Source organism: Molothrus aeneus, chromosome 2 (genome assembly GCF_037042795.1).
Source record: "Molothrus aeneus isolate 106 chromosome 2, BPBGC_Maene_1.0, whole genome shotgun sequence".
NCBI classification, from domain to species: Eukaryota; Metazoa; Chordata; class Aves; order Passeriformes; family Icteridae; genus Molothrus; species Molothrus aeneus.
Window position 1 is genome coordinate 53,878,317 of NC_089647.1, and position 26,690 is coordinate 53,905,006.

The 26,690-nt window shown below is 39.6% G+C and overlaps 2 protein-coding genes across 2 annotated transcripts in view; one reads left to right on the plus strand and one right to left on the minus strand.

The window, feature by feature from the left end:
- RB1 (RB transcriptional corepressor 1) overlaps positions 1 to 26,690 on the minus strand; it is a 71,316-nt gene that overhangs the window by 19,910 nt on the left and 24,716 nt on the right. The window contains exons 12-17 of the mRNA XM_066544992.1: positions 25,254 to 25,341; positions 24,681 to 24,797; positions 23,933 to 23,989; positions 23,818 to 23,849; positions 23,663 to 23,739; positions 23,249 to 23,451 (exon numbers count right to left, since the gene is read on the minus strand). Coding sequence (XP_066401089.1) covers positions 23,249 to 23,451; positions 23,663 to 23,739; positions 23,818 to 23,849; positions 23,933 to 23,989; positions 24,681 to 24,797; positions 25,254 to 25,341 — 574 coding nt within the window. The remainder of the gene's footprint in view (positions 1 to 23,248; positions 23,452 to 23,662; positions 23,740 to 23,817; positions 23,850 to 23,932; positions 23,990 to 24,680; positions 24,798 to 25,253; positions 25,342 to 26,690) is intronic.
- Positions 7,203 to 10,102, plus strand: LPAR6 (lysophosphatidic acid receptor 6). Its single transcript, XM_066571248.1, is given in 2 exon segments — positions 7,203 to 8,679; positions 8,682 to 10,102. Coding segments are annotated over 2 exon segments (939 nt in total). The 5' UTR covers positions 7,203 to 7,799; the 3' UTR covers positions 8,741 to 10,102.

The window sequence follows — 26,690 nt, forward strand, 5'->3', positions numbered from 1 at the left end:
ATTTGCTGACTGCATATGTACACACTGCACAAGGGAAGAAGCAGAGAGGCTTAAATGAACAGCAGCAGGATTACTTTGAGCAACAGCCCACATTTAAACTGTTTAAATCAACCATAAAAAACTGTATCAGAACCCAAGGAGTCCAAGAAGTACAGAGAAAGTTAAGGGAATATTTGTGAGCAGAAGTAGGACCCTCGTGATCCTTTCACAAACAACAGGTACCTCATACCTACTAAACCACCATGGACAACAGCTGAAGAAGTTTGGCAAAACCCAGAGGCTCGAGCAAGGGGTGAACAGGACATTGTTGGCTGCACAACACTACTTGGAACTTCCTCTACCACCTTCATTGGAGGAGCAAAATACTATTGCAAGGATATCTCACAAGGAAACACAGCACAAAGCTTCTGTTCTCAGTGTAGTGCCTTTTTCTGAAGCTAAATACATTATCACAGAATGGTTTGGGTTGAAAAGGATTTTAAAGATCATCTAGCTCCAAAACTTTCACTAGAGGCAGGGACACCTTTGCCTAGACCAGGAGGCTCAAAGCCCCATCCCCCCGTGGGCTTGAACACTTCCACAGATGGAGCACCTTTCCTCGAGAGGACCCACCCCCTGACAGCAAAGGATAAAAATCCCTCATAACAAGAGCACTTGCTCAGTGCATGAGATGTGGGTTCCAGTCTCCCCTCTCCTCCTAGGGTCAAATGGCAGATGTCTCCCAGAAAAACACCTTGCCACTTCCAGGAAGGTTATTAACAGAGATTCAATGAAAATGGATCATTTTGCATTTGAGAACATCACTCCATTTCTCCAAGACTGTAGCAGAAAAAGTGTTAATTATCACTTGAGAAGCATGACCTTTGTCCATCCTCCAAAGTTTTGACATTTCCTTTGTTATGTTCTAGGTATTAGCTGATTGCCACATTGAAAAAGCAACTGCTAAATGTGGTGAACAGTGCAGTAAAATGGTTCATAAAGTACCAAATTGGTTCCATAAAACTTCAGGATATGGGCTGGAAGGAAAGAGCAGTTGTAAGGGAAAGTCAGCTGAAGTATTTGTAATTGCTGTTTACCAGTACTAATGATATGCTAAATAATCATTTAAGTGATCTTATCATGCAGAATTTGAAGAGGTTATTTGCTGACTTACACATTTAGAAAGTAATAGTTCTTCACATTAATCAAGCCCAAGTTCTGCTTTTTGGCAGGAGTTTTCCCCTGACAAGCATTTTCATGTCAGTATTTATCTAAACTAATTAGCTTACCAGCTTGAATAATTCTTATGAAACTTTTCTTCCCCCCTCAACTTCTTATGTTCCAGTTTTGTGAAGGAAACCAAATTAATATCATGGGGTTTGGGTTTTTTTTTTAAACAGTATGAACTCACACAGATCTTATTGAATGACTATGGCAAATTCTTTCAACAACTTAATAATGTTATACTTTATAAAAAGCAGTATAGGAATGTGACTGTGGGCTTCCTGCTGCCTCTGACAAAGAGAGGTTAAAATCCTCTGTGTATAAAGTCAGAGGCCTCCATTTGGCCAAAACTGAAAGAGGCTGTAAACACTGGATGCAGTATTTGCAAGTAATTTGACATGAAAATAAAACATGTCCTCAAGCACCAGTGCAGTAACACCAGTAATCCTGACACAGAACCAGACTACCTTAATCCTGCCCAGAGAACATGTTGGGCAAAACCTTACACTAAAGATACAAAAAATAGCAAGCAATTGCTTTAGAACAACACAAATTACAGGTGTTCTTCTACAACTTCTGTTACCCTGATCATCTCACCACCTATGCTTGGAAGAGTCTCCAAAATAATAGATAAGGCTTCTTCTTTCCTATAATTTCTAATGTTTGCTTACTATAGCAAGTGATTTTTAAATTTTTTTTAAGTTTTCTTAAAACAATCATGTTCTGCACTTGAAAAGTATTTTGAGTAAAAAAATTTAGCCACGGAACATCTGGCAAATTTCTGCCAACTCAAACGTTGAGTTTTTAATCCTGGGACTTAGAAAGTATAAGAATGAGAAGAGCCAGAACTTGCTGCACTGTTTGGGAAAGGCATTTAACTTATTTCCTGCATCTACAGCAGACAGAAATTTCAAGTATTGATGTTATTTCAACCATGTTTGCAGAGTAACTGAAAACATACTTTTTTTAAGTTAGAAAAAAATGCAAATGAAAATTTAGGAACTCAGGTATTTTTTTCTAGTTAAGGCATTTCTCTTCCTACCTGACATTTTAGAGATTCCTTTCATTCTATTCCTATCCACTGAAAAACATGCTGTTAAGATTGTTTATAGTCCTTTTTCCATTTTTCTTCCCTCTGAAGAACATCAACATCCACTTTTCAAGCTTTTGAACTCTATGATCCTTTCCTTCACTGTTTAGTCCATCCCTTTTAAACCAATCAATCCATTGATTAAAGCTTGGAAAGATTTCATCTTTGATCTAACCTCTACTAGCCTACCATGAGATCAACTAGACTTACAGCATCAACCCAAGAGTACAGGGGGGAAAAAAAGTACTATAGTAGCCTAAAAACATTCAAAAAGAGAGAAATTGTTTACTCTATCTACAAGCAGGAGAGGAATAGCTGTGTCTCTTGTAAAGGAAACTGAAACAATTTCAAAGAGGGAAGAGAAGCATTTGAAATGCATGAGAAGAAAGAAGTCTGGATTTTTATTCTGAGCTTCCTTTTCCCTTTTTAAGCAATTACACAATCAACTTTTACTTGTAATTTGTATGGATTTCATATGCATTATGCTAACAAGTTTGCTGACATGGAGGAGCCTTTAACTACTTCTGCAACAGTTGCAAGGGATTAGGCTGGCTAGATAAAAATACTCTGTTCATCCTAAGTTTTATAATGCTCATTTGAAGACTTTTCTGCCACACCAACACAAAATAGGAAGTTTTCAGTGCCATAACAGCTTCACTCTATCTTCACAGGTGGAGACCACCACTGCATTTTAAGATGGCAGTGAGCCACTTCTCAGCAGTCCTAGAGTGACTTCAGGGTGGCTGAGCAGGGAGCCCAACAGACAGCTGAGAAGGTCAAAATACCCAGCCCTGCTTCCTCTATATCTATTTTTCCAGAGACTTATGGAGGTGAAACTAATGAAGTCTCTTAATGGATCCTTTTGCTTGGCTGGAATCTAATCTAAAAATACAAATTTTTAATGTCAGTATTTTTGTCACATTCAGTAGCCACTGTAATTATCTCAAGATTATATTTAATAGAGGGTTCTCCATCCCAGGACTTCAAACTACAGAAATCAAGACAGTCTCACATCATCCCAGTGTGGAAGCAAATGAGCTCTTATGTGGAGGGAAGCTTGAGAACCAAGTCATAGAAAACTGCCAGGATTGGAACAGAAGGTCTGTGGCACAGCCAAAAAGATTTCCTGGCTCTCAGCCCTGCTTCTCAACCATAACAAATTCTTTCCAGCACATACACATGTTCAAAGAGAAACTCCAGTAAATATACCCGCAAAAAAAAGCTAAAATCCATTAAAATAACTAGATAAATAACAATACTTAGTCAAAGAAAATATTATCCTGCCAGGGCTTGTCTTCCCTGCACCAGACAGCACAAGTTCTTCTGCATAAAACTGCTTAACCCAAGTGAGAACAAATGCCTGTACCATGACAGAGGTGTGCCTCTAAAAGCAGTGACAGTAGTTATTGAATAATGGTCTTACACAGACCATTTTGTGCACCTGACAACCTCATTTAACAGTGCATACTCTGGCCTTGGAAACACTGTAAGAATTTATTACAACGCTATTGATGTTGAGGTTGCTTTTTTCCCCCCTCTAAATAACTTTCAGTATTAGCATCGGCACAGACTGAATGCGGTACATTAGACAAGTTCAAATGCATTTCACCTTTGACCACAACTTTGGTTTAATTCCAGCTCTGAAGGTGAGAGTACCACCAGAGGAACATACAACACTGGTCAGCATAACTCCAAAAGCTTGGAAAGCCTTCAAATACTTGTTTTATTTCAGTGAAATGGTTTTTGCCACTCAACTTAGGCTTCTCAATTTAAGGGATCCTGCCCCATGTCCTAAATGACAGCAAGTAATCAACTCTGTGGCATCCTGGGGAGGAAGGACTGTCCTACAGCCACTCTCCTAGGACACTGCTAAGGTTATAAGCACTTTTCCTTCTCCTTGAGGTGGAACAGGCTTGCCATACAAATCCAAAATCACTTAAATAGGTATCTAAACTCATAGAAGCAGAGTTATGTGGTAACCGCCTGAAGCAGTACAAAAAACTTGCTCGCTGCTGAAGTGAGAGATGATTTCAAACATCTCATCAGCTCCTGGCTTTAAGGAGCCCATTCTTACTCTGCCTTTGGTGCCCTTTCAAGAGCCACAGGAAGCCTGTTGATGGAAATTCAGGCTTTGCTCATATAGCACTAGCAACAAATGACAGGTCCTAACTCATTCCCATCTCCCGTGCAGAAAGGCAGACAGACTCACATATGCATTTCCCTGCAGCAATAGCATTGTTTCCTTTGGAGACAAAAAACCCCTCAGTGTACAAGGCCCGCCCTGCAGCTGCTTCCTCCTGCCTACCCCCTCCTTCCCATCCTAAAGGAAAATAGCCTGTGGTGAAGGAGCATAAGCAAGGCCATTACCCTGTCAATTCTTCTTCCATAACTGTTAAACTTCTTAAAATTTAAGGGGTTGGGGGCTACTGAAGTATTTTCTGAACCTGTCAGCACAAAGGCCGACATCTTAAAACATGATCCAACAAAAGGAGAGAGCAAAATGAGGCTTCCCCCTTGCTCATGCTGGAGCCTGGCCAGAAGGGAAGCCAGTCCTGACTCCCAGCTGCTCCCACTGCGCTAACACAGGTTCTTCAGCTTGGACAAGCTCACAGAAATTAAAACACTGCTTGGTAACAACCAGCTACATCTAAATTAAGCAAGTGGATATGCAATTCACCTTTGCCATTCACACTTTAACACTAAAAACGACTCAGCCTGCCTGCTCAGTGGTAACTCTCCTTGCTGAAACAAGAAGGGAAGGAAAAACCTGCCAATTCAGGGGTTTCGCATTTTCATCTGCAGGTGGGGAAACCCTGCAGCTGAATGCTGTTTCTGGACATACACAAATATCACTTAGGTCATCAATTAGCACAAAGTGCATGTACTGTACTGCACCAGAAGGGTTCAGGGGCAACAGAGTCCTAATGACAAAACAACCGTAGACATAAAGCCCTAAAATAGGCTCTGAGTAGTATCCATGCTTGTAATAAGAGCAACAACTAGGACCCACAGCAAGGCAGGAGCTCTGACAGATAGAGACAAGGCTGAGGATGCACCCTGACCACTACTTTAAAGCACATTTACAGTGGTAAAATGGACCAGACATCCCACCCTGCCTCTGTGCACCCACACCTTCGTCAAAACGCCAAAATAAGTTCTAACCAGTGAGATACACACTCATTGCCATTAGTTTCTCTTCCTAAACATGAATTATTGCTTGAGGCTTTGACCTGTGACACCAAATTTCTGTACTGCAGGGATTTTTATTCTAGTAACCGAGCCTGCCCCACAGAGTCTTCCTGTGCAAACAAAGTTGGAGCAGTAAAACTGAGCAGAGCTCCTGTGACCTGATGCAGAACATTTGCAGAAAAACCCTTTTACCATGCAAGGTTGCCAGGAACAGAAACAAAATTTACTGTGCAATGATTGCTTTTGTGAGAAAAGCCAGGAAAGCCTTTATGCTAAGGTACATGTTAAGTGGGACAGGAGAGACTCTGCCAAGCTCACATTTTCATTTCCAACTGACTTAGAAGTCTCAGATGCACTATGCTTTACATTTAAGCATGAATTTCAATAGTCAAAAAGGTTTCTTGTGGTTATAAGCCTATTGAAGTTAAACTGCTTGATTTCACCTCAAAAATCAAGGTGAAAATGTTTCACAGAAGATTATAAAGAAAACTTGAAATAAAATAAGCAAGATCCACTTTTGCATGTTTCTGAATTTCATCTGACATACCTTACGCTAAGAAACTGAGCCAAAATCCTGTGAAGCACTATTATTTACTCTCCTTCACAGCAGACTAGAAAGGTTTTCCCCAGAGCCTTGCTTAGGTGCAACTGATTAAAATACAGTTCAAAAGAACCATACCACCCAGCCAGATATGAAGAGATTTGTTATTCTAAGACTTAGAAATAGACTGGGTTTGATGCCAGAAGTGAGTCTATCCAAGTTGTTGTTTAATAAATGAGTCTGTCTAAACTGAGATTTATCTCATATCTGCCCCTAAAGCCAGTAAGAGCTGCTTTTTTTTAATATTTACTTAACAGTGTAATTAGTTACAACATGTTTTTGTTTCAATTATTAGTGACTAATGGGAGTATTTTGTGCATATGTGGTAACTGTCCCCCTTGAAATTACCAGAACCAATTGCACAGCACACTATATGCATTTTCTTGTATTAATTCTGTGCTTACATATTCAAGAAAATGTTTCTGTATCACAACATTTCAAAAAACCACTGGAGTCAATTTTTTTTAACAAAAGAGACACCTTTCTGATTAGAAATAAAGTTTGGGGTGTGCATTCTAATATGGAACAAGTTAAAAAAAAATCTCTCCTCCCATTGCAACACATCTCAGTCCTGTGAATATCCAAGAGTAACCCTCTCTTTTTCAGTAATTATTTGGTGCGATTATTTAATTACCTATCAATGTTACTTTGTCCCTCTTGAGGTTTGTACTGGTGTATTGGGGGAATTTAGCGTGAACCACTCAGCTGATTTCTGGTGATTAATCTAGTGTTCTCTATTACAAGCAAAGCTATTAACAAAAGGCACAATGTTAGTTAAATCCTATATAAAATCTCACAATTACTGCTATTGCCAAAGAAAAATAGGAACTTTAGAGAGTTTAGACATTGCAAAGTCTCATCATAACTGAAGAGAAAGGTTTCCAAACCCCAGCAACACTGACAAAGGACCTCTCAGGGGGCATGGAAAGAGTTAAGAAGCAGCTGCTGCACTCTACAAGCTGCATCTGCAAGGTACAGCAGAGACAGGGGAAGGCAAACAAACCAAACTGAAACCATTCTTCCGCGCCCAGCCTCTTCTTCCTGTGATGTCATGCTACAAATTGCCCGGGCGCTCTGCTCCGCTCTCCACAAGGAGCTGAGCTGGCAAGAGCAGCCGAGGGCTGCAGGAACAAACACGCTCTGGAATTTGGTCTCTGCCCCGGCAGGCAGCTCCCTTTGCTCCTGCCTCCCGCCCCATGGGGCCAGCCAGCAAGCCGACTAACTTGTTGCATGGAAAGAAGGGAGAGGGGGAAATGCAAGCGCCGACACTTCGCAGCGTCCAGGAAATCGTTTCCTAAAGCACACTCTCCCAGTAAATTCGGATGGACGAGGCTTTGCCGGCACAGTCTGCAGCCAAGAGTAAGGCAGAAAGTCCTACAATGGCTTCATTGAATCGAGGTGGGAAATGGAACTAAGCAAGCTTTGGGGTGATCTCATCTGCCACAAACGATGCGCTTTCTGACTTTTGCAGACTGGCTATGTGATTACAAATAGCACTCGGCAGAGAAGAGAGACTTCCTGGTGATTTCTGCTGGAGATGTACTCTCCTGCCAGAGAGCTCACCTTCCTTCCCTGAAGCTTCCCAGCATAACAAACCTACCAAAGCACACCGTTCAAATACATCTGACCTGCAAGTTCTTCTGGAATTTCAAAAAAGTTGCAATAAAAATACCAGAGAAGACGTCAAATCACAGGAATTTTTAACATACCATTATAATGGTAAGCTCTAATTGTTCCACTGAGGACTCCTTTAAATATACTCTGTATGGGTGTATCTTTAGCATGGTGTTTGTTCTTGGCCTCATAGCAAACTGTGTAGCGATCTACATTTTCACTTGTACTTTAAAAGTGCGAAACGAAACTACAACTTACATGCTTAATTTAGCTATATCAGATCTGCTTTTCGTGTTTACATTACCCTTCAGGATTTATTACTTTGTAACCAGAAACTGGCCATTTGGAGACATTCTCTGCAAGATTTCTGTCACCCTCTTTTACACGAATATGTACGGGAGCATTTTGTTTCTGACTTGCATCAGCGTGGATCGCTTTCTAGCCATAGTGCACCCCTTCCGATCCAAGACTCTGCGGACCAAACGGAACGCAAAGATTGTCTGTGCTGCAGTATGGATAACCGTGCTGGCAGGCAGCACACCAGCAAGCTTCTTCCAGTCCACAAACCGCCGCAACAACACGGAGCAAAGGATGTGCTTCGAAAACTTTTCAGAGGACACGTGGAAAACCTACCTGTCCCGGATTGTTATCTTCATTGAAACTGTTGGGTTTTTCATCCCGCTCATCCTGAACGTGACCTGCTCCACCATGGTCCTACGGACCTTGAATAAACCGCTTACGCTAAGCCGGAATAAAGTAAGCAAGAAAAAGGTACTCAAAATGATTTTTGTCCATTTGGTGATATTCTGCTTCTGCTTTGTGCCTTATAACATTACCTTAATACTTTACTCCCTTATGAGAACACAGACCTGGGTCAATTGCTCAGTGGTGACTGCAGTCAGGACTATGTACCCCATAACTCTGTGCATCGCTGTTTCAAACTGCTGTTTTGACCCCATTGTCTATTACTTCACATCAGATACCATTCAAAATTCCATAAAAAAGAACCGGTCCACCAGACCACGGGATGTCAGATTCTCTGAAAGGCCAGTTTCAGAAAGCTTCATTCAACACAGCCTTCAGACCATAAAAATGAAAATATTTGACAGTGACTCTACAATATAAACTACATTGAGAGACTATTGGGACTAAACTGGAATTAGAAGCCTGCACATTTCTTCAGCTGTGGACATATATATGTAATATATAGGCTGTGCTTCCTTCACATCTGAAAAATTTATTACAGGGCTGTAAAAGTGTTAAGCATAATAGCACACAGAAAAAGTATTTTTAAAATCTATGTCAAAGGTTTGCGCTGACAGATTGTATGTTAGAAATGAACTTTTGAGTTTAGACGTTAACCAAAGTCCAAGGATTGTTTCTCAAGTCAAACACAAATGAAAAAGTAGGTTGTTTTCCTTCCTGAAGTTAAAACAGTTGTTCAATTTAATAATGATATCAGTTTCCAAGTTGCTGAGGACAGCGGTGACACACTGCAGGAAAATTGCCCCATATTGTCATATCACTTCAGCTACTGGGTCTTCCCCAGTTTCCTCTTGCTTCTCTTACTCCTCTCCCCTACTGTCTTTTTCCCTGCACTTCCCTTCTTAGGGACCATTATGTTCACAGGAGGCTTCAATCAGTGAGTTACAAGAACTTTGTTTCTCCTAGGTTTATCTGATAAAAATACATGCTCTCTCCACAAGCCTGGCCCCCATAAAGCAATTATGTCTCCTGGTAGTTTAGAGCATTTGGAAATGTCTCAGACAAACTGGTTTTTCTTCTCACCTCTCTCTCTCACAAGTCTGTGTGATTAAAACAAAGTAACTTGTGATGACTGAAGTTGATGCTCTAGGTACAGTACCACTTGATTAAACTCTTTTGTGAAGAGTTCTTTAACTAAGCATGACTTTTGAGGAAAATAACATCCTTTGAATAAGTTAATTTGATCTCAAAGTACAGTTTCTTAGTAAAACAAGACCTTTTCTAACTAGAAATATACATGTGCATCAAGTTGATTATTTCTTCCAGGAAACTATTTGGTGTCCCATAAAGAAATTCAAGATGCTGTAATTTTGGAGTTCAACTTCATCTCAATTTTTGCGTCCTAGAAATCATTTGAACATGAGCATTTAAAATTTCAAATGCTACTTTCTTTCAAACTTTAAAAAGTATAAAGTACTCGGGGCTACGTGCTGGCAAAATTAATCAAGACACTTGGAAAAGTCAGAAACACATAAAAGGAGAAATCTACATATATTACTGTCACAAACAGGAATACATAGACAAAATTGCTTTAAAACATCCTGCTATATATGTTTCCCAGCTACTAGAACACTGTGTTTTCCTCAGAATTAATTTAACATCACTGTAAAATAAAATAAAATTTAAAAGGTAAAATAAGTGTTGTTTTTTCCTCCCCAAAAACAATGGAGTCAAGAATAAGAACTGAGTCTAAACAACTTTGCACTTAAGATTTAGGGCAGACAACTGCAACACACATACAGCACTGAGACATTTTTGCACCAGGGCTGTATACAGAGGAGTGAATCAATGTAGGAAAAAATGCATATTGAGCCATCAAACTATATGATATGTTGTTATCTGAATGAGTCTATTTCCCTATGCAAAGCTTCTGTTTAATTGTTATAAATCAACCATACATTGCCTCCTACTACTGGGAAAGTGAGTTACTCAATGACTGCTAGGAGATAGTGCTGATTGAATTTTAAATTTAACAGCATTTTCAATCTTTATCCACATAATTTATGAAAGGAAGGGCTTAAGCTACAAAGACAGCATAGATATAAATGTCTGCATGACATCTGAAATAAACAATTATCTTTGTTGGGAATCCTAAACTCTTCTGATACATACCAAATTCAAAAATGTGCATGAAACTCTTGGCATGAGTTAGTCTGTTTTCCATATGCTGCTGACAAATCCAAAGTCCAAAACTAGATATGCATCTCTAAAGTCTCAATGACTCTCTCTCTCTAAGGGCTGTGTTACTATTAGACTCCCTCCAAGAAGTGTGAGACAAGAGCCCCTAATGTCACTGCTGGGCTGCGTTTCCAGGGTACTACTCCCCTGAGCTTCTCATAGCTGTTACTCAATTGAGTGACAACTTGTTCAGCAGCACCCCCTCTGCCTTACAGCAGTGAGCACCCCAGAGCCTCACCCTGATGAACAGAACCTACTCTTTCTGAGATTAAAAAACTGCAGGGGAAAAATAAAAACCCATCACTGACTTAAAAGCAGAACAAGCAGACAAAGCCACATATATGAGTACTTCCCTTTTAAACCAAACTTTCCTTGGTATGTTACCTCAAGTAGTCTGCAGAAGCACAGCAGCTCTGCTTCGCACTCACTCTCCAGGGCAGCAGCTTCTGTGTTTTGAAAGAGCACAGTGCAATACAGTACAACAGCTTTCTGATCAGCTAATAGCTTGATGTCCAGAAGCTATCTGAGGAAACTTTGTATTTTTTATTATTAAACGTTTTCACTTTTTCACAGGAGAGGAAAAAAAACCCCACACAATAAATATCCTAACAAAAAATCCAACACAGTCAAAAAGCATCATCTGTAATGCTGAGAATCAGATCATTACTTGAAAAATTCCTGATCTGACTGATTCAGAAGAGGGGGAGTAAAACTGTACCTCCCACAACAAGGTGATATCAAGACAGGGTACCAGATATTCAGGACTGGATGAGGTTTTCTCTGCCTTTTCTGGTTTTGCAACAAAATTATCCTGGAGAGCTGTGGATAGAGCAATTCCTCAACAGATGCACTCCCTCCCTCTGCTCTTGACTTTGATACTGACTCTTCTCTCTGGTAAGGTCTTATGACAAAATTTAAATGTAAAATCTAGATAAGAAGTTACATTCCTAAGTCATGCCAAGACATTTCAAAGAAAAAAAGGCTTACATTGTCAGAGCTCCTGAGGATCTGAATGTGTTGCAACCAGTACTTCCTAAAAGTGCATTATTTTTACTCATATGCCTACCCAGGGAGAGCTAGGAGTTCAGTTTTAGGATAAAAACTTTAAAAACTCTTCTTTGTAGTGTGGTTTCTTCATCTACAGAGTGCAGAAAATGCACCCTTCCTATAAAAATAAAAGCAGGGCAAATTTAATTGATTCCAAGAAAGTTTTAGATCTAAAGGGAGGTAAATACTGATAACTAGTTAATTAACCAGCAGTTTTAAAAGACAAGGAAAAAATATTTGCTATAAATACCTTAAACTTACTTCAACATATCATTACTTCAACACCAAAATCAAAAGATGTCCTATTTTATACTCTCTGTATTCAGCTTGAAGTTTTAATTTTTTAATTGCCAGGCGATATTTTTTTCACCTCAGTATGCAAATATTTTACATTTGAAGAAACACCAATACCAAGTCAAATATGTCTTTATATTTTTTTAAGTGTGTAAAAAAACGCTATAGAAAATACTTCAGGCAGGTAAGGAATCCTTAAATGAAATCAACCTCCAAGCTTTGGTTTCTTAAGGAAGTAACCTCAGTCACAGAATTGCAAAAATTGAAAAAGAGCTCTTGAGACCAGGTAAAAGATAAGGATAGCTGATCCGACCCCAAACATGCAGCTAATCTACAATCCTGACTCCAACAGCAGACAAGGCTGGATGCCTGGGGAACAAGATAACAGTAGCAGAAGCACACAAGGCTTTCTCAAGTGCTGTCCCACTTCATCAGTCATATGTCAGGATTTTCTGGGTCAGATATATTTGTGTGTTCAGGAGAAATTTTTCTTCTGTGAGCTTGTTCCGTCTTCCTGTAAATGTGTGTAAAGTTTTAACGTTCACAGTAGTAAAAAGTTCACATTGTGTCTGCGCATAGGGGGAACAAAACTAAGAAACCCAAACATCCTTTTGTTTCAAATCTCCTAGTTTCCTAAGTGCCCCTCTCATTTCTTTGGAAAGAGGCAGGGAGCACTAGACTGTCATTCAATCTTTCCATATCACTTCTGATCCAACAGGCTTCCATCATCTCTTGCAAATGAGAAAGAGATTTTCACTTGCAATTTCAAGCACCATCATAACCAAAGATGAGATTTCTAGAATTACATTAAGAACTCAGCTAAAATTAGAGAACCCAGTGAGGTTCACTTTAAGACTGGTAATTTTGAAAATCACACCTGAGCACAGTATCCTCTAGCCTTATTTATTCTCTCATTTTCTAAGAGTTTTATCCATGAAAAGTAATTTGTTCATACTTTTCCAGCAGTAAATATAATATTACAAGGTTCTTGCATCTAGAGAGACCTGTGAATCCTGACAAGTTCCTTTTTTTACTAGACTATCATCATTTAGACCTCAGGGTTTCTGGCATTTAAGCACCACTGACAAAATGACAAGATACATTTCAAAAGCTAAGGCAAAATGTAAATCAGAATGATTCTAAATCTAGAAGACAGAAATGCCTGGGCTGCATTTGCTATCCAATTACCATAATATTGAAAGCATTGTATAAACACAACTATCACTGCATTAGCACATTGACAGAACATACTCAGTAGGGTTCATTTAAGAGAAGCCAAATTCAGAAAGCCAAGCTTGCTAAGTCTAACACTTCTGCAAGAAGCTGCATGGAGAAGTTTTGCTTTCACAATTCTGGTTTGATACTGAAGCTTTTCACATTTATCACTGCACCCCCATCCAGTTCCTGTCAAACAGCTGCTTGTAAAAGCAAGCCCAGCTCTTCCCGCAAGAGAACTGAACTTACTACAAAATTAAAACAAAAAGAACTCTTCACACATTTTCCGGTCTTTTATAAAACCTATCACATTGTTGGAGAACTAAAAATTCCAGAGCTGAGAATGTAGATTTTAAATATTTTTTTTTTTTTTTCTACTGAAGAAGCAGCCTGCCCACTCTAGTTCTGTCAGAACTAAAAGCTGTCCAGCAATAAGAAGGGGGAAATTTTCTGTAATTTAAACCTGAGGCTCAAACCACAAGCAATGGCAAAGGAAGGCCACTAGAAAGAAGTTCTTTTATGATGAGATAAAAAGGATATTTTTGCACACACATAGTTTTAATATTTCCCCTAACTCTATCTTTTTTAAACAAGGAGTTCCTGCCTTAAAGAACAAAATTCTTAAACAACAATGCTAGCAACAGGAGGCACCCAAAATTAATGCAACCATCTTGTGAATAATATTAACTCTACCTCACATGAAAACAACTTAGGCTAGGTTAACTCTGCTTTTCAGAAGAATTCTGCAAATCCTGCTGCTTTATGAAAGGAAGTCAATTGGAAAATTTTATTAAGTACACAGCAAAACATGGACAAAAATGAGAATACTGACAGTGAAGCAAGTACCAAAATATCTACCTTTTCAGCCTAACAAAAAATGTTTCATTAATGAAATCAAATCCAAAAACTGCTGGTCTACTTAAGTTATTTCACACTTCTTACATGTGAAAGACAGTTTACCACCTATACTGCATGTTATTGTATTTCACACACTCCCCTAGGCAGCAAATGAAAAAGAAAAAAAAATCACTATGGACTGCTGTCCAGATAAGATCTCGAGTTCCTCGTAGCTGCTGGAAGGTGCAACAGGCACGCAGAGAGCGTGCCAAGCACAGGCTCTGCTGCAGGCAGGGTGGCTCCCAAAGGGAAAGCACAGGCTGCTGGCAGTCCAGGAAGGAACCTGAGCCAAGTTCAGACCAGGCAGAGTCTACGTGGGTGAGCCTCCAGCCTCTGCTCAGGACAACACCAAGGATGCAGCTGCAGAGGCTCCACACTCAGCTGTACCATGGGCACCTTCCAGCCTGCACCTACCCCATTCTGACAGGCAAACCCAACCCAAAGGAAAAGCTTCCAGCAAACCTAGAGGGATTACCCTTCTGGAGGGTGCTGAACACTATGCCTGCTCAACAGCTGTGAACAGGGGCATCCACATCCCCCACAAGGGCTTTTTGTTACTGGAAAGCTACTGTAAGATAGTGATACAAACACAACTGAAGTACTATCTATTTATACAGTATAAAAGCAGGCACAAAAGCACTTATTTGGCCTACAAAGAAAGCATCTAAAACCCCATGCTTTTATGCATGCAATAACTTAAAGTGCAGCAAGAAAAGAAACAAAAACATTTTCCAATAATACATAATTTGACAGTTTGACACGATACTAGTATCACCTTAAGAGCTTGAAAATTGAGCACACAGCTGGAAAAAAAACCCCAAACCTCCATATTAGAATGTTTGTTTGGCACCCACTTTGCTTCTTAACATAAACTAATTTTACCTTCCATAGAAAAGTTAGCAAGAGTGAGTCAAATGACACAGCAGTAAGGAAAGAAAGAGTAATAAAAGGTTGTGGCAATTGTTCAGGACTTTGGCTCAGATAAAATAAGCCAGACCAAAACCAAAACAAAACCAACCTAACAACAACAACAAAATCCCAAAAATCAAACCAAAACTTCATTTCAATAATTTTACCTATTTCACTACAGAGATTCCTAAAACTACAAAGTTGGAGAGCATAGTGCCATCCAAGGAAGGAGCAAAAGGGATACAAGTCACAGAACTTAACTCAAGCTTTATTTATTTTTGTATTTAAGGCGACAGTTACATCAAATTTGCCACAAGTCAGCAAGATTTTACAAAACTGAAGAACTGCCAAGATACCTCCCTGAATTCTAATACATTTTTCCCTCATGGACAACCTTTAAACATTCCTGCAGAGTATTTACAATGCAGATATAGCAGTGTTGCAGGATGAAAAGTTCAAACTACGTAGAAACATAGTAGGACTAAAATCAAATTCCTACAGCTGAAATATGACTACCAAAACATTGAATAGTATTAAAATAAACTTAAAAAAATTTTTTAAACCCCAACAACTTGAAAAGCAAGGATTCCCAGAAAACTATTGCACTATTCCTTGTTACTTTTAATCAGCCAACCTTAAAGAAAAACAGACTAAAGAAAAGTCTGCCATGCTAATGCAGACCTTTCTGTGACTAAATCTGTGCTTAGTACTGGTGTACAGACAAGATATCTTTATGGGGCACCAAGAGAGCTGGCAGCTCCACTGAGCACAGCCTATAAGTCCCAGCTCCCTGTCAGTCATGAAAAGTTACAAAAAGTAGAATTAAGCATATGACTTGCTAACTTGCTAAAGTAGAATTAAGCATATGACTCCTAACCTTAACAGACAAAACTATAAATCTAGTTTAGGTTTGTCATTGAGGCAGATGACAGCGGAAAGTGAATAATCCCACTGTAAAATACCTGTTTAAAATAAATAGAATTAACTGCTTCCTGGAAGTACAGATCTGTCTCAAGTGCAGAGGAAACCTAAATATCTAAATTATAGAAGCAGGATTCATATTCTCTTAATTAGAGAAACTCTATACCTTAAATCAGCAGGAAAAAAACTTAACATTCTTAATCAAGAATGGCATCTAAATGTCAGGGAATGAAAACTCTGCATAGCTGCTGTGTCTTAGGTAATCCCTTTGGTCATGTCTGTACTTGAAGCAAGAGCATCTTAAGGGTTGGGCTGACTTGGTATACCTACAACAGATAAACCTGTTAACACTGCTAACATAACCAAAATCCTTCAGTCCTAGTGAGTGCTTTATGCACTTTGTGAGTGCCTACCAAGAAGTGAACACACTGTCAACACAGACAAAAGCAGGAAACACAGGACCTCAGCTTTAAATGTTCTGGCTTCTCTTCCAGTAGCCTGGAGGATTTGCTCAAATGGTAACACCCAAGCATGAATAACAGCTTGAGTCATCCTCACGATAAATAGGAGTGGCAGGGAAGATTTTCAAAGCGATGGGAGAGACAGTGAAGACTATAATTCGCTATTCTTCCTGGTTTTTCAATTTGCCTTCAGCTGTTAAGGCAAATAAAAGTTTTAACTCTCAAAAAGCACAGCATGGTATTCATTAAAGGAAACTCTTAAGGAGTACTAAAAAGGCAAGCATTTATTAAAGAGTGCATGTGTATGTATGTATATATATATATATATATATATATATATATAGCCAAAATAAAAAAGCATATAAACATAAATATATTCACATATTTCTATTACACCATGTGCTATTTTCACAAATACCCAAAAAGCAATCATCTTACAGAGTCCTAAAACTGTGCCCTGTATGATGAAGGCAAAATCATAGAAGGTTTTCCAGCCACAGCTGTGACAACTGAAATGTCATAGCCTTGAAAAAATTTAGAGCACATTCAGCAGAATCAGTATGAGCCTTTGGCACTATCACGCTGAGGAGCAGTGGTGGTCGTGACCTCTCTCATCCCACATGCTTCTGGAACACACTCATGATGCAAGCAGAAATATATTTAGTATGTACAGACAGAAAACCTCAAATATGTTCTCAGTTCCTTTCTGAAGGTTAAAGCTACATACTCCTAATGTAACTTTGTCAAAAGGAGCGTGGTGAGCACATGCCAAGCCATCCTTTGGTGACCCCTTAGCATGTTTTGTCCCCTGCAAGAAAAACCCTAGAAAATTTCACATTACAAATCATTGCCCATTGCAACTTCCAAGCTGAGACAAGATCCTAGGTGCCTAAAATCCAGAAACCCACAAGACATGAGTGATGCCTGCATGAGCAATCTGATGCCTGCAATTCCTGAGGTGCCTATCTTTACACTGGTGAAGCTCCCTTGCTAGATTGCATCCCGCCAGTGAGCACGCTTGCAGATGTTGTCGTTCTGGACATGCTCAGCAGTTTTTTGTGCCTAAGGCTGTTGTCCCCCACTCCTGTATCTGAGGAAAGGCAAATATTAGCAGGCATGGAAGGAGTGTGCCTGACACAGAGTAGCTTCCCCAAGAGAAGCCAGCTGCTGTGCAGAAGCGGGCACGAGTCCCTCAGCCCAGAGGGAAGGCAGCCCAGGAACACGTGACTCATTTGCCAGCTCCATTTGCCATTGGAGTCACTCGTGGCTGAACCCGCGACTGCATCTGGGCTTGGCAGCACAACGAGCCACAGCCTGTCCTCAGGCCTCACGGGCAAGCGGCAAAGCACAGCTTGCACCCAACGCAACTACACATTCTCCACTGCTAATCCATACCAGCAGCTGAAAATAGTCCCTGAGCTGCATCATGCCCCAGATCTTGCCTAGGCATTGTTCTGAGGAGAGCTGACAAATGCCAGAACAGGCCAGGGAATACGTTACCAAGGAAACAGCCCTGATGACTGTGGAGCAATACTTAAGCCCAAACTATTGTCCCTTTGAGGCCAGTAGTACAAACTCAGCCCCAAATACCCAGCCCTTGCTGCCTGGCCTTACTTGGCTGCCTATCGGAAGATTTTAGATTCATTCTTTTAACACAACAGCAAACCACTTATCCAGCAACCTAATGTATCAAATGTTAACAGTGTGACCATTCCTACTTCCTGATTTAAAGGGAATCACTTAAGATGTCAAAATGAAAGAGGGTTTTAAACTGCATGTAGACACTTACCTCCAGAGAAGCTGTAGGACTTCAGACACACCTAACAGAAATCCCTACTGAGAAGGATTCAACCCACAAGAAAATGTATTAACTCCCCTTTCTAGCTCAATTCCTCCTTACAAGGAGCACAGAAACCTAATTTGAAATTGTACATCCAAGGAAACAGGTACTAAACACTTGAGAACAGTGAACTCCACAATAACTGTGTCCTTGCACAAAGACCAGAAGGTTGCATAGCTAAGCCTGTACTATTCCAAAGTACTAAGGAGCACTTGCTGACCTGTAACTGCTCACAGCTTTACCCTGACCTGGATTTGTCTAACGCTTTTTATGCAAATCTTAAACACATTATTTAATTTTTTTTTTCCCTTAATGCATGATCAAAGTAGGTCTGCTGTTATTCCAGCTCAGCAAGTTCACCATATTAATGCAATAATATATTCTTTGGGAATACATGGTTTTGAGCACGAAGGCACTCTGCTGCAGTGAGCTGCATAATTTAAAACCAACAGAAGTCTTTGGTGTGGGATGAGGTATTTAAGTATAAACACTGACTACACAGATGACAAATACTTATTGCAAACATCGAGTTATTTTAAATCAACACTGCGTGATAAAACAATACTGTAGATTTTGTTGCAAATGTTGAATTGACAATAGAAACCACCGAAAAGGAGAAGCTGCACAAGGAGAAGCATTATGGAGCACAGTTTAGGCAATGCTAGATGAAAGACATTATAAATAAAGCAAAGCACACTTGTCTACTTCTACTCATATTTTAACCATTAAGAGAAGTAACTTCATGAAGCCGTGTTTTTCTTGCATCAGTCATTAAAACTCCAAAACATACTACAATTCCAAATCACAACATACATCAATACTGGTGTTCCTCCCTCCTTATAAAAATTAAAACACTAATTAGGACAGCACATATTAAAAAGCAGTACAACCAAAGAAGGCTACAGTGTCAAAAGCTGCAGTGCAATGCAATGCACTGCTTTAGTTTCCCATCTGTTTGTTGTTCACACAAAAACAAACATGAAAACTACATCTGAAGTTACCAGACCAAAGCAGGCTGAGAATCGAATTCCCTTTAGCCTGCCACAATGAACCCTCACTTTCTGTTTTGAGCTGTTGGAGGGTTGCAGGTGGTGATGCAGCTGACCCTCATCTCTGTTAACAGCAAGAGCTACCACGCGACCTTCTCAAACTCCAGTCCTACAAGAAATACCACTTGGAATATTCCTACTGCTCACATGGAGGAGTTAACAAGTTAACAGAACACTGTGGTCTGTAGAGCTAACCAGGAAAGTGTGGAGAGCTTCTGTCTCTAACTTGCTTTACCTTCACACAAGGCTGAGGTTGGCTCCAGTGCAGAAGAACAAGACCCTTTCACTACCCCAACACTGCACATGTGAAAGGGCATTTGCAAGGAGCACATTCTCTAAGCAGCAGCATGAAAAACACAGGACCTTACTTGTACCTCCCCATTCAGAGCATTGAGCAGAATGGAAGCTGAGAGGCAGGGAAATACAGCTGGATTGCTCTTCAGATACAGCAAACATACTCCACAGGCATCTACTTCCATGAACGGCAAAACCAAAACCACCTCACAGGTATTTCACTCAAAATAGATTGAAAACTGAGAGACTTTGTGTTTGATGTGCTTGCCAGAAAACCTGCTCTTCCTTGTTTATTCCTAACAAACTGCAGCAAGCAGCAACAATACTTCAGTCAAAGATGTGACATGGCAGTTGACAGGGCTTTCTGCAAGGGAAATTCAGATATTCTGGAATTTGTTCACATAACCTTCACTTGAGATATTCAAAACAATTACTTTTTTGGGTGGCCACAAGGGAGGTCAAATTGATAGAATTATGGAAAAGGCTGAGCATGAACTCCCAGGCTGGCAGGTAACAAACTATCCCTTTCAGAGGAAACAGATATTAACTGTGGAAGGGTTTAAATCAAATTTCTATAAGTATGATAAAAATGAAACAAAGGCTATTCGGCATTTTGAGTCTAAAGTAATTTCAGTTCCCTTTAAAGTTACAAAATCAAAACAGTGCTCAAAATAGTGTAAGTGAGCACAAATTCAATGTAAAGAATATTGTAAAGTGTACTTCTATTTTGCAAATAAAAATTATGCAGCATATATTAATATATTCTAAACTGATCTCTACAAAATCTTTATCTGGAAGCATCATAACCTCACTGGTAAATATTTGAGTGGTTAAATAGGACTTCTTCTCTCAGGGTTTGATAAAGATTTAAGATAAAGGAAGTACTTTTCACATGATTTAGTCAGTATGGATTTGCCCCTTTTAAAAATCAAGAATTATTGAGAAAAACCTTTAACTGGTTTCCACCCTTTATTTTGTCTAGCTATGCTTTTTTTGTTGTTGTTAAAAGAAAGGATGACCTAGAAAAGTTTCATTTCCTTCCTAAAACACAGATGACTAAATCAGCTAGCTATGCAAAAGCCATAAACATATTCACAATGAGTAGCTAAGGAGTAATATATTATCTTCAGAAAACAGTAAGAAACAGAATCTTTTACATTCACTTGATGCAGCTTCCCAAGTCAGGTAAAGGTCAGATGAATTTGAGACTTTTTTCCCAGAGAAATTATAGATGGCATTTTTCCTCACAAAAGCTCAGTGACAAGTAAAGCTGCAATAAATTCAAGCTATTTGGTATTAAATTGCTCAATCCTTTTAAATCTCTCATCAAATCTTCCTTTTTAAAGCAGTCAGGAGAAGAACTGAAGCAGACAAGCCTTGTAATGAAATGCACTACCTGGGAGGGTGGAGGACACAAGAACTTAACAAAAATAGACAGCAAGTAACTGGGGAAATCAAAGTTGCATTAAGCAAATATTTGTAAATAAATGTTTCTCAGAAGTTTATATTCTTATTTACTAAGCAAGATTTTTTGGGGATTTTTTGCATAAGCTTTACTCATTCCATGCTTTTCTTCTTCATTTAAAGACTTTCTTGGGGAGGGAAACAATTAAAAAAAAAAACAAAAAACAAAAAAACAAACCCACTCTCTAACCATACGTGGACACTTGAACTTTCTCAAGATTCCATCTTTCTTGGACTGTTTACAATTGACCCAAAGAAACCACTTATGGTAAGACATTCTTTAGGAGTAAGAAGAAGGCATCTGGCTTTTCTCTACTCCTTTATCAAGTGTTTGGAGGTTCAGAGGTATTTACTGGTATGAACTACGCTTCCCTAATTGCCTGCCCATTCTCGAGGGAATTGCTAATTAAGCAGACACTTGCAAACCTTGTACACCATTGCATGGAGGCAATACCCAGATAAGGAACTGCAGAAGAATACAGTAAACCATTCTTTTGTTCACCAGTTAAGCCTTTCTGGGATACCTCAACAGCATCCCGAGTCAGCCATCTAAGTATTTTCTTCTGTTTCTAGTAAGTTAAACTTTTCAGGCAAAACCAGCCAACATTCAGAGGTGAGAAAGGGGTAGATTTTCTGCACTAGAGGACTCTTGCTTTACATTTCTATGTGGGGCTTCAGGTGCTCTGCTGCAGTGACCCGAAGACTCACCAAGACATTCTGGCACAGATAATATTTCACTGCTCCGCCTCCTCCTCTCCTGAGCACTCTGCCATTTACAGCTCACAGCCCTTCCTCCCCTTGTGGGCAGCCAGAGGGGGCAATGGAGGCCAGCACAGAATCTTGGGGTGCCTATCCTGGCTGCCACAGCTGCCCTCAGCTTTCAAAGGAAACCTGCTGTGGCCTCTTGGTGCCAAGGTTCCAACAACAGGAGACACTGACTGTCTGGAGCCTGGAGCAACCCAGACCAGGGGATATCGAGATCAGTGAAGTAGCAGGGCCCCTGGATACATGTCATGCACATTTCTTTACATCCCCTCCACTGGGCTTCACTCCACATCCTTCTCTGGCACTAGGTGATCTTTGCAGGCCCCTTCCAACTGAAAAATCAGCCACCCCACACTAGTACCAAATGCCCCTCTAGAAACTCAAGGACAGAGAGTCAAAACATTAAAACACATTCAAGCAGAGCACTCAAAAAAAACCTGGAATAATTCTGTGCTTGTTGATGACATTATCATTTGTTTCACAAAAGCCTGCAACACCCATAATTTTTGAAAACAAAGCTCTCTGGATTTTCCAGCCTGAAAGTCCAGGTCTAAATTAGATTATCTTGCATTCCTTGTTTGACTTATTGGGTAAAAACTGGTGGATTTGGTGTACTGCTGATCAGCAAGCTGGCTTCAAGCTGGTTTGTAGAAGGTAGCAGGAGCCACTTCTTGCTTGTAGAGTCAAACCCAGGTATCTTTTGTCCTCTTAAGGTTAAAATTCCTAAACACCTTTTGCTTGCAAGTTTCCTGAAATAGTGTCTGCCTCTTAAAATACCCCTTCCTCTCCAGAACTAAAAGATATGGGATTGGTTCTAAAATGGTTCCTTTATGTCTGGTCAAAATTACCAGCCTCTACAGTCTCCTGCTTTGTGGCATAAACAGCCATTTCTGGTTTATAAGTAATGAACAATGAAAAGAAACAAATGTTTGATTTACTGAAATACAGCCTAAAAAAACAACCCAACCTTCCAGCACTTTATTTTAACAGCATCCAAAAATACCAAAGTGACTGGAATGCAAAGGACAATGCGAAACAATATTTTAAGTACTATTAGCAAATATATCAGATGCCCAGAACAGAGGCCCTATTGCCAAGTAGGAATACCAACTGGATAAAAATTAACTTTCAAATAAAAACATTGAATTTATTGCTGACTTTGGTTCTAAAACACAGTTAAAGGGTATTACCCTTATGATTTTTGCCAGACTAGTAAAATTATGCTGGCTTACAGTCATGTAAATCAGCAGACCTATGTTGACTTCTTCCTCTGATATGCTCCCTTTTTCTAAAACCAGAAGACATGACAAAACTAATCCTGTTTTGCTCTTTTAATTTTTTCTAGAACCAAAGCTCAGCAAGACCACAACTTATTTTATAGAGTTGGGTGTGACGTTTTTCCTAGGCAAGCACACTACACAAGGGCAAATTCTACTTTAAAGTGTCACTTACAGATTGCCAAGCGAGAGACTCCATAATTCGATGTTCACAGTGTTCTAGATGCTTTATCATTTCCCGTGTTAGGGTGGGTTCTGCTCTAATAAAGCTTTCAATCACCTTGTAGAAGTCAAAAGCTTTTAAATCAAATACATTGAGAATCCATGGGAAAGACAAGTCTGTTTCAGCACTGATACTGTCACTTTGTGAAGCATTTCCTGAAGAGAAAATAGACTAAAATTATCACATATTCTACATTCTTTCACTTTTGATGTTTTTTCCTTTTTGTATTTATTGAATTATTCTAGCTCAGACATTTCAGTGAGTCGCTTTTTGTGTATTGGGCAGATTTTTGCTATTTATATTAGAATAGATAGTAATAACTACCAATAAGTAACAATGCAATTAAGGACTTTAGATTTAACTTACTGCCATATGTAGCCATGACAACCTCAACAGCACAGGCCAGAAGAGATGTGTGGAAGATGTTATCATTCAGAAGTTTGCTGAAGAGAAAGGAAGTTATTAGTACTTGACCCAAGACTTCAAATAGCAGACTTCAATAACAAGTTAGGGGCAAGTACCTGAAATTTTGCACTGAGAGGCGCTCTTCCTCCTGAAAGAAATAAATCAAACTTGTGAATATTCTTGGTAATTCCAGAGGTACTGCCAGTACTGAGATAGCAGCACTAAACTTACCGACTTCAGCATGGACTCCATTACTCTGTAATAGAGACGCACTCCAAGCTTGTACCTCTGTCAGAATGAGAAATTCGGGAATATTACAAGAAGTTTTGACAGAATACAACAGCAAGACTCTTGTGTTTTAACAATCCAGAACATTCCAGTTTTTGACAGAGCCACTATAAACAAGTTACTGTCCCCAGTTCCACTGGCCAGTAACACTGGAGAGGCCTCAAGGGCTACTAAGGTGTGCGGCTACCCCAGCCACGTGAAGATTTAACCAAGTGTAACAACCTGAATTCTGTTCACACTGATTCACAGCTAACAGGATAAAAAAGCAGGGCTGACAGACAGGAAGGAGACTGTCGAGTACAAACTTGGTTGGGTTTATTTTCTAAAATCCTTGTTGAAAGCACAGCTGCTCTCTTGACTTTATAAGGAAGTGAGTCACCTTTGGCAGTTTTAGGCCAAATTAGCCTAATGAATGCAAATATATGTTTCACTTAATGTATTTTGCCCAAAAAAAATTTCCATTCTTCAGTAAAGTACTTCCAATATATTTCCACCCAATTATTATTGCTCTTTACATATTAAGAGGAATTTCCTACATGTTATCTTTACAGTGCTTCCTCAATTTCAAAAGCATACTGTTACTTTTTACCTTTACTGACCTACACTAAATGAGGACAGTCAGTAAGTCAGGTCTCACACAAGCTAGAGCTAACAGAGCTCAAGTGAGTGATATTCAAACCCAAATACTTACCTGTGAGCCAATTTCAGCCCATCCCTGTCCAACTGCTTCAGCAAATTTCTTTTTGAAGATGTGTTCAAAACTTTCCACTCTTTTCAGGATACTATCCTTAGGATTCACTGTGCAATTCTAAAAAAGTACAGGGAACAAATTAGGGGAAGGAAAGACAAAGAAAAGACATTTTACTTCAGAAACATTTCAATCATTTAAATGATTAGAAGTCCTGCTTCCCTTTGTAACACCTTTCAATATAAGGTCATCAGCATAAATAAAAATGGAGTATTTTAAAGAGTGCTGTACATCTTTTTCTCTTTTTTGTTTCCCTTCTATACCAACTCGCTTTTCCATTCAATACACACATAAAAGAATTTTAATATGTTGCTGAGTAAATGAAGTATTTAAGCACTTAAAAGGTTCCACTACACAACAGTTAGAGAGAAGTGCTTTCTAAAATGACTGATGACATTTAAACCAGCCCAAATAAAATGTACTTTCTCAAATAATGTGCACCAAATCTACAGGTGTATATCTTGCTTGAGTGGTAATTCCAAGAATCCTACACAAATCTTCTTTGTAGTCACTTACATTGAAGTACTTGATGAGAGTATCTGATGGTTTATCAGTTGCTGAGTTTAAAATCATAATCAACTGTTGAATGTTATTCATTGCCGCTCTGGAAAAACACAATAAAATGCATAATAAGCATTAAGGTTGGCTTGTCAGTTTCCAGAAAATGAACAGCAAATCCACACACCAAAAAAATTATGATTCCAGTTCTCACTCCAGTTATCAAACAAACTGTTCGAGAAAATCTACTGTGGTAATGACTATGAGTTCTAACAATGCAATTTATCTAATTACTTACACGTGGATTGTGATAATTTTAATAACCAAAAGAATGGCTTAACAACTAAGAAATAGCTTGATTCTTCTATGGTATTGTTACTTTCTGAATTCTTCATTGCTGATTTTGGTTTTAAGTAGAATTTTTTGTGTTTGTGTCATGGTTTAACGTAGTTTAGCTTTTAGTTAAGGAAAAAAATCCAGGAGTTACAGAAGCGATTCCCTGTAAGGACCTTGGCAGCTTCCTCTGGACCTGACAGAACCAATCAGCTGGCTAGTTCTGAATATTGACACTCTGTTAAACGAGTGAGCTGAATACACCCTGTGAAATCACATTTAAAGATGAACAACACCCGGGAAAAGCTCTCTTGCTTCCAGCTTTGAACAGGGGATGGGACAGTGGCTGGGCCAGGCCCCGCTTTGCTGCTGCCGAGTTCCAACCATGGCTGGAGGGCCAGGCTGGCTCTGCCCAGCTTCAGGTGGAGCCAAGCCAGGCCCTGCTCTGGCCGTGAGCTGCCCAGCCATCCTGCTGAAAAAGAAACAGCAGAAAAGAGAACAGAGGTAGCCCTGCAGCCCCGTGGCTGGAATTGAGCATGGCAGGGGCTGGAAAACAGCCACGCAGCCCGAGCGGCCACCCCCAGCAGAGAGCACATCACCATCCACGGGCCCGGGCGAGATATTGACTCTCTCACAGATGAAACTTGCAGGCATCAATCCTCTCTCAAGTGACAAAAAAAGGAAAGAGTGAAGAGAAAACAACACGTAGAGAAAACAACATGGAGACACCAAGGTCAGTGAAGAAGGAATCAAATCCCAGGTGGGGGGAGAATGAGGAGATGCCTCAGTCTCGGGCTGAAATTGTCTTGTAAGGGTATGGTGAAGATATAATTGATACACCAGACTTTTTTTTTCCCCTGTAACTCATGGAATGCATGGGGAGAATGTAGCATTCTAACCATGAGCACCCAAGCAAATGTTGAAGTAGCTGTGTTCCAATGAGAAGCTTGAACCAAGAGAGATAAAAGTGAACTGAAAAAAAAAAGACTAGGCAGTAAATTGACTGAAAGTTCCTGGTTTTGTCTCTTTACATTGTTAGTGGGAAAGGACAAGTGTTCTGAAGGTTTATGAAGGCTTATTCAGATTTCTTTTTTTTTTTTTTAGTTCTGTTAATAAAGTTTT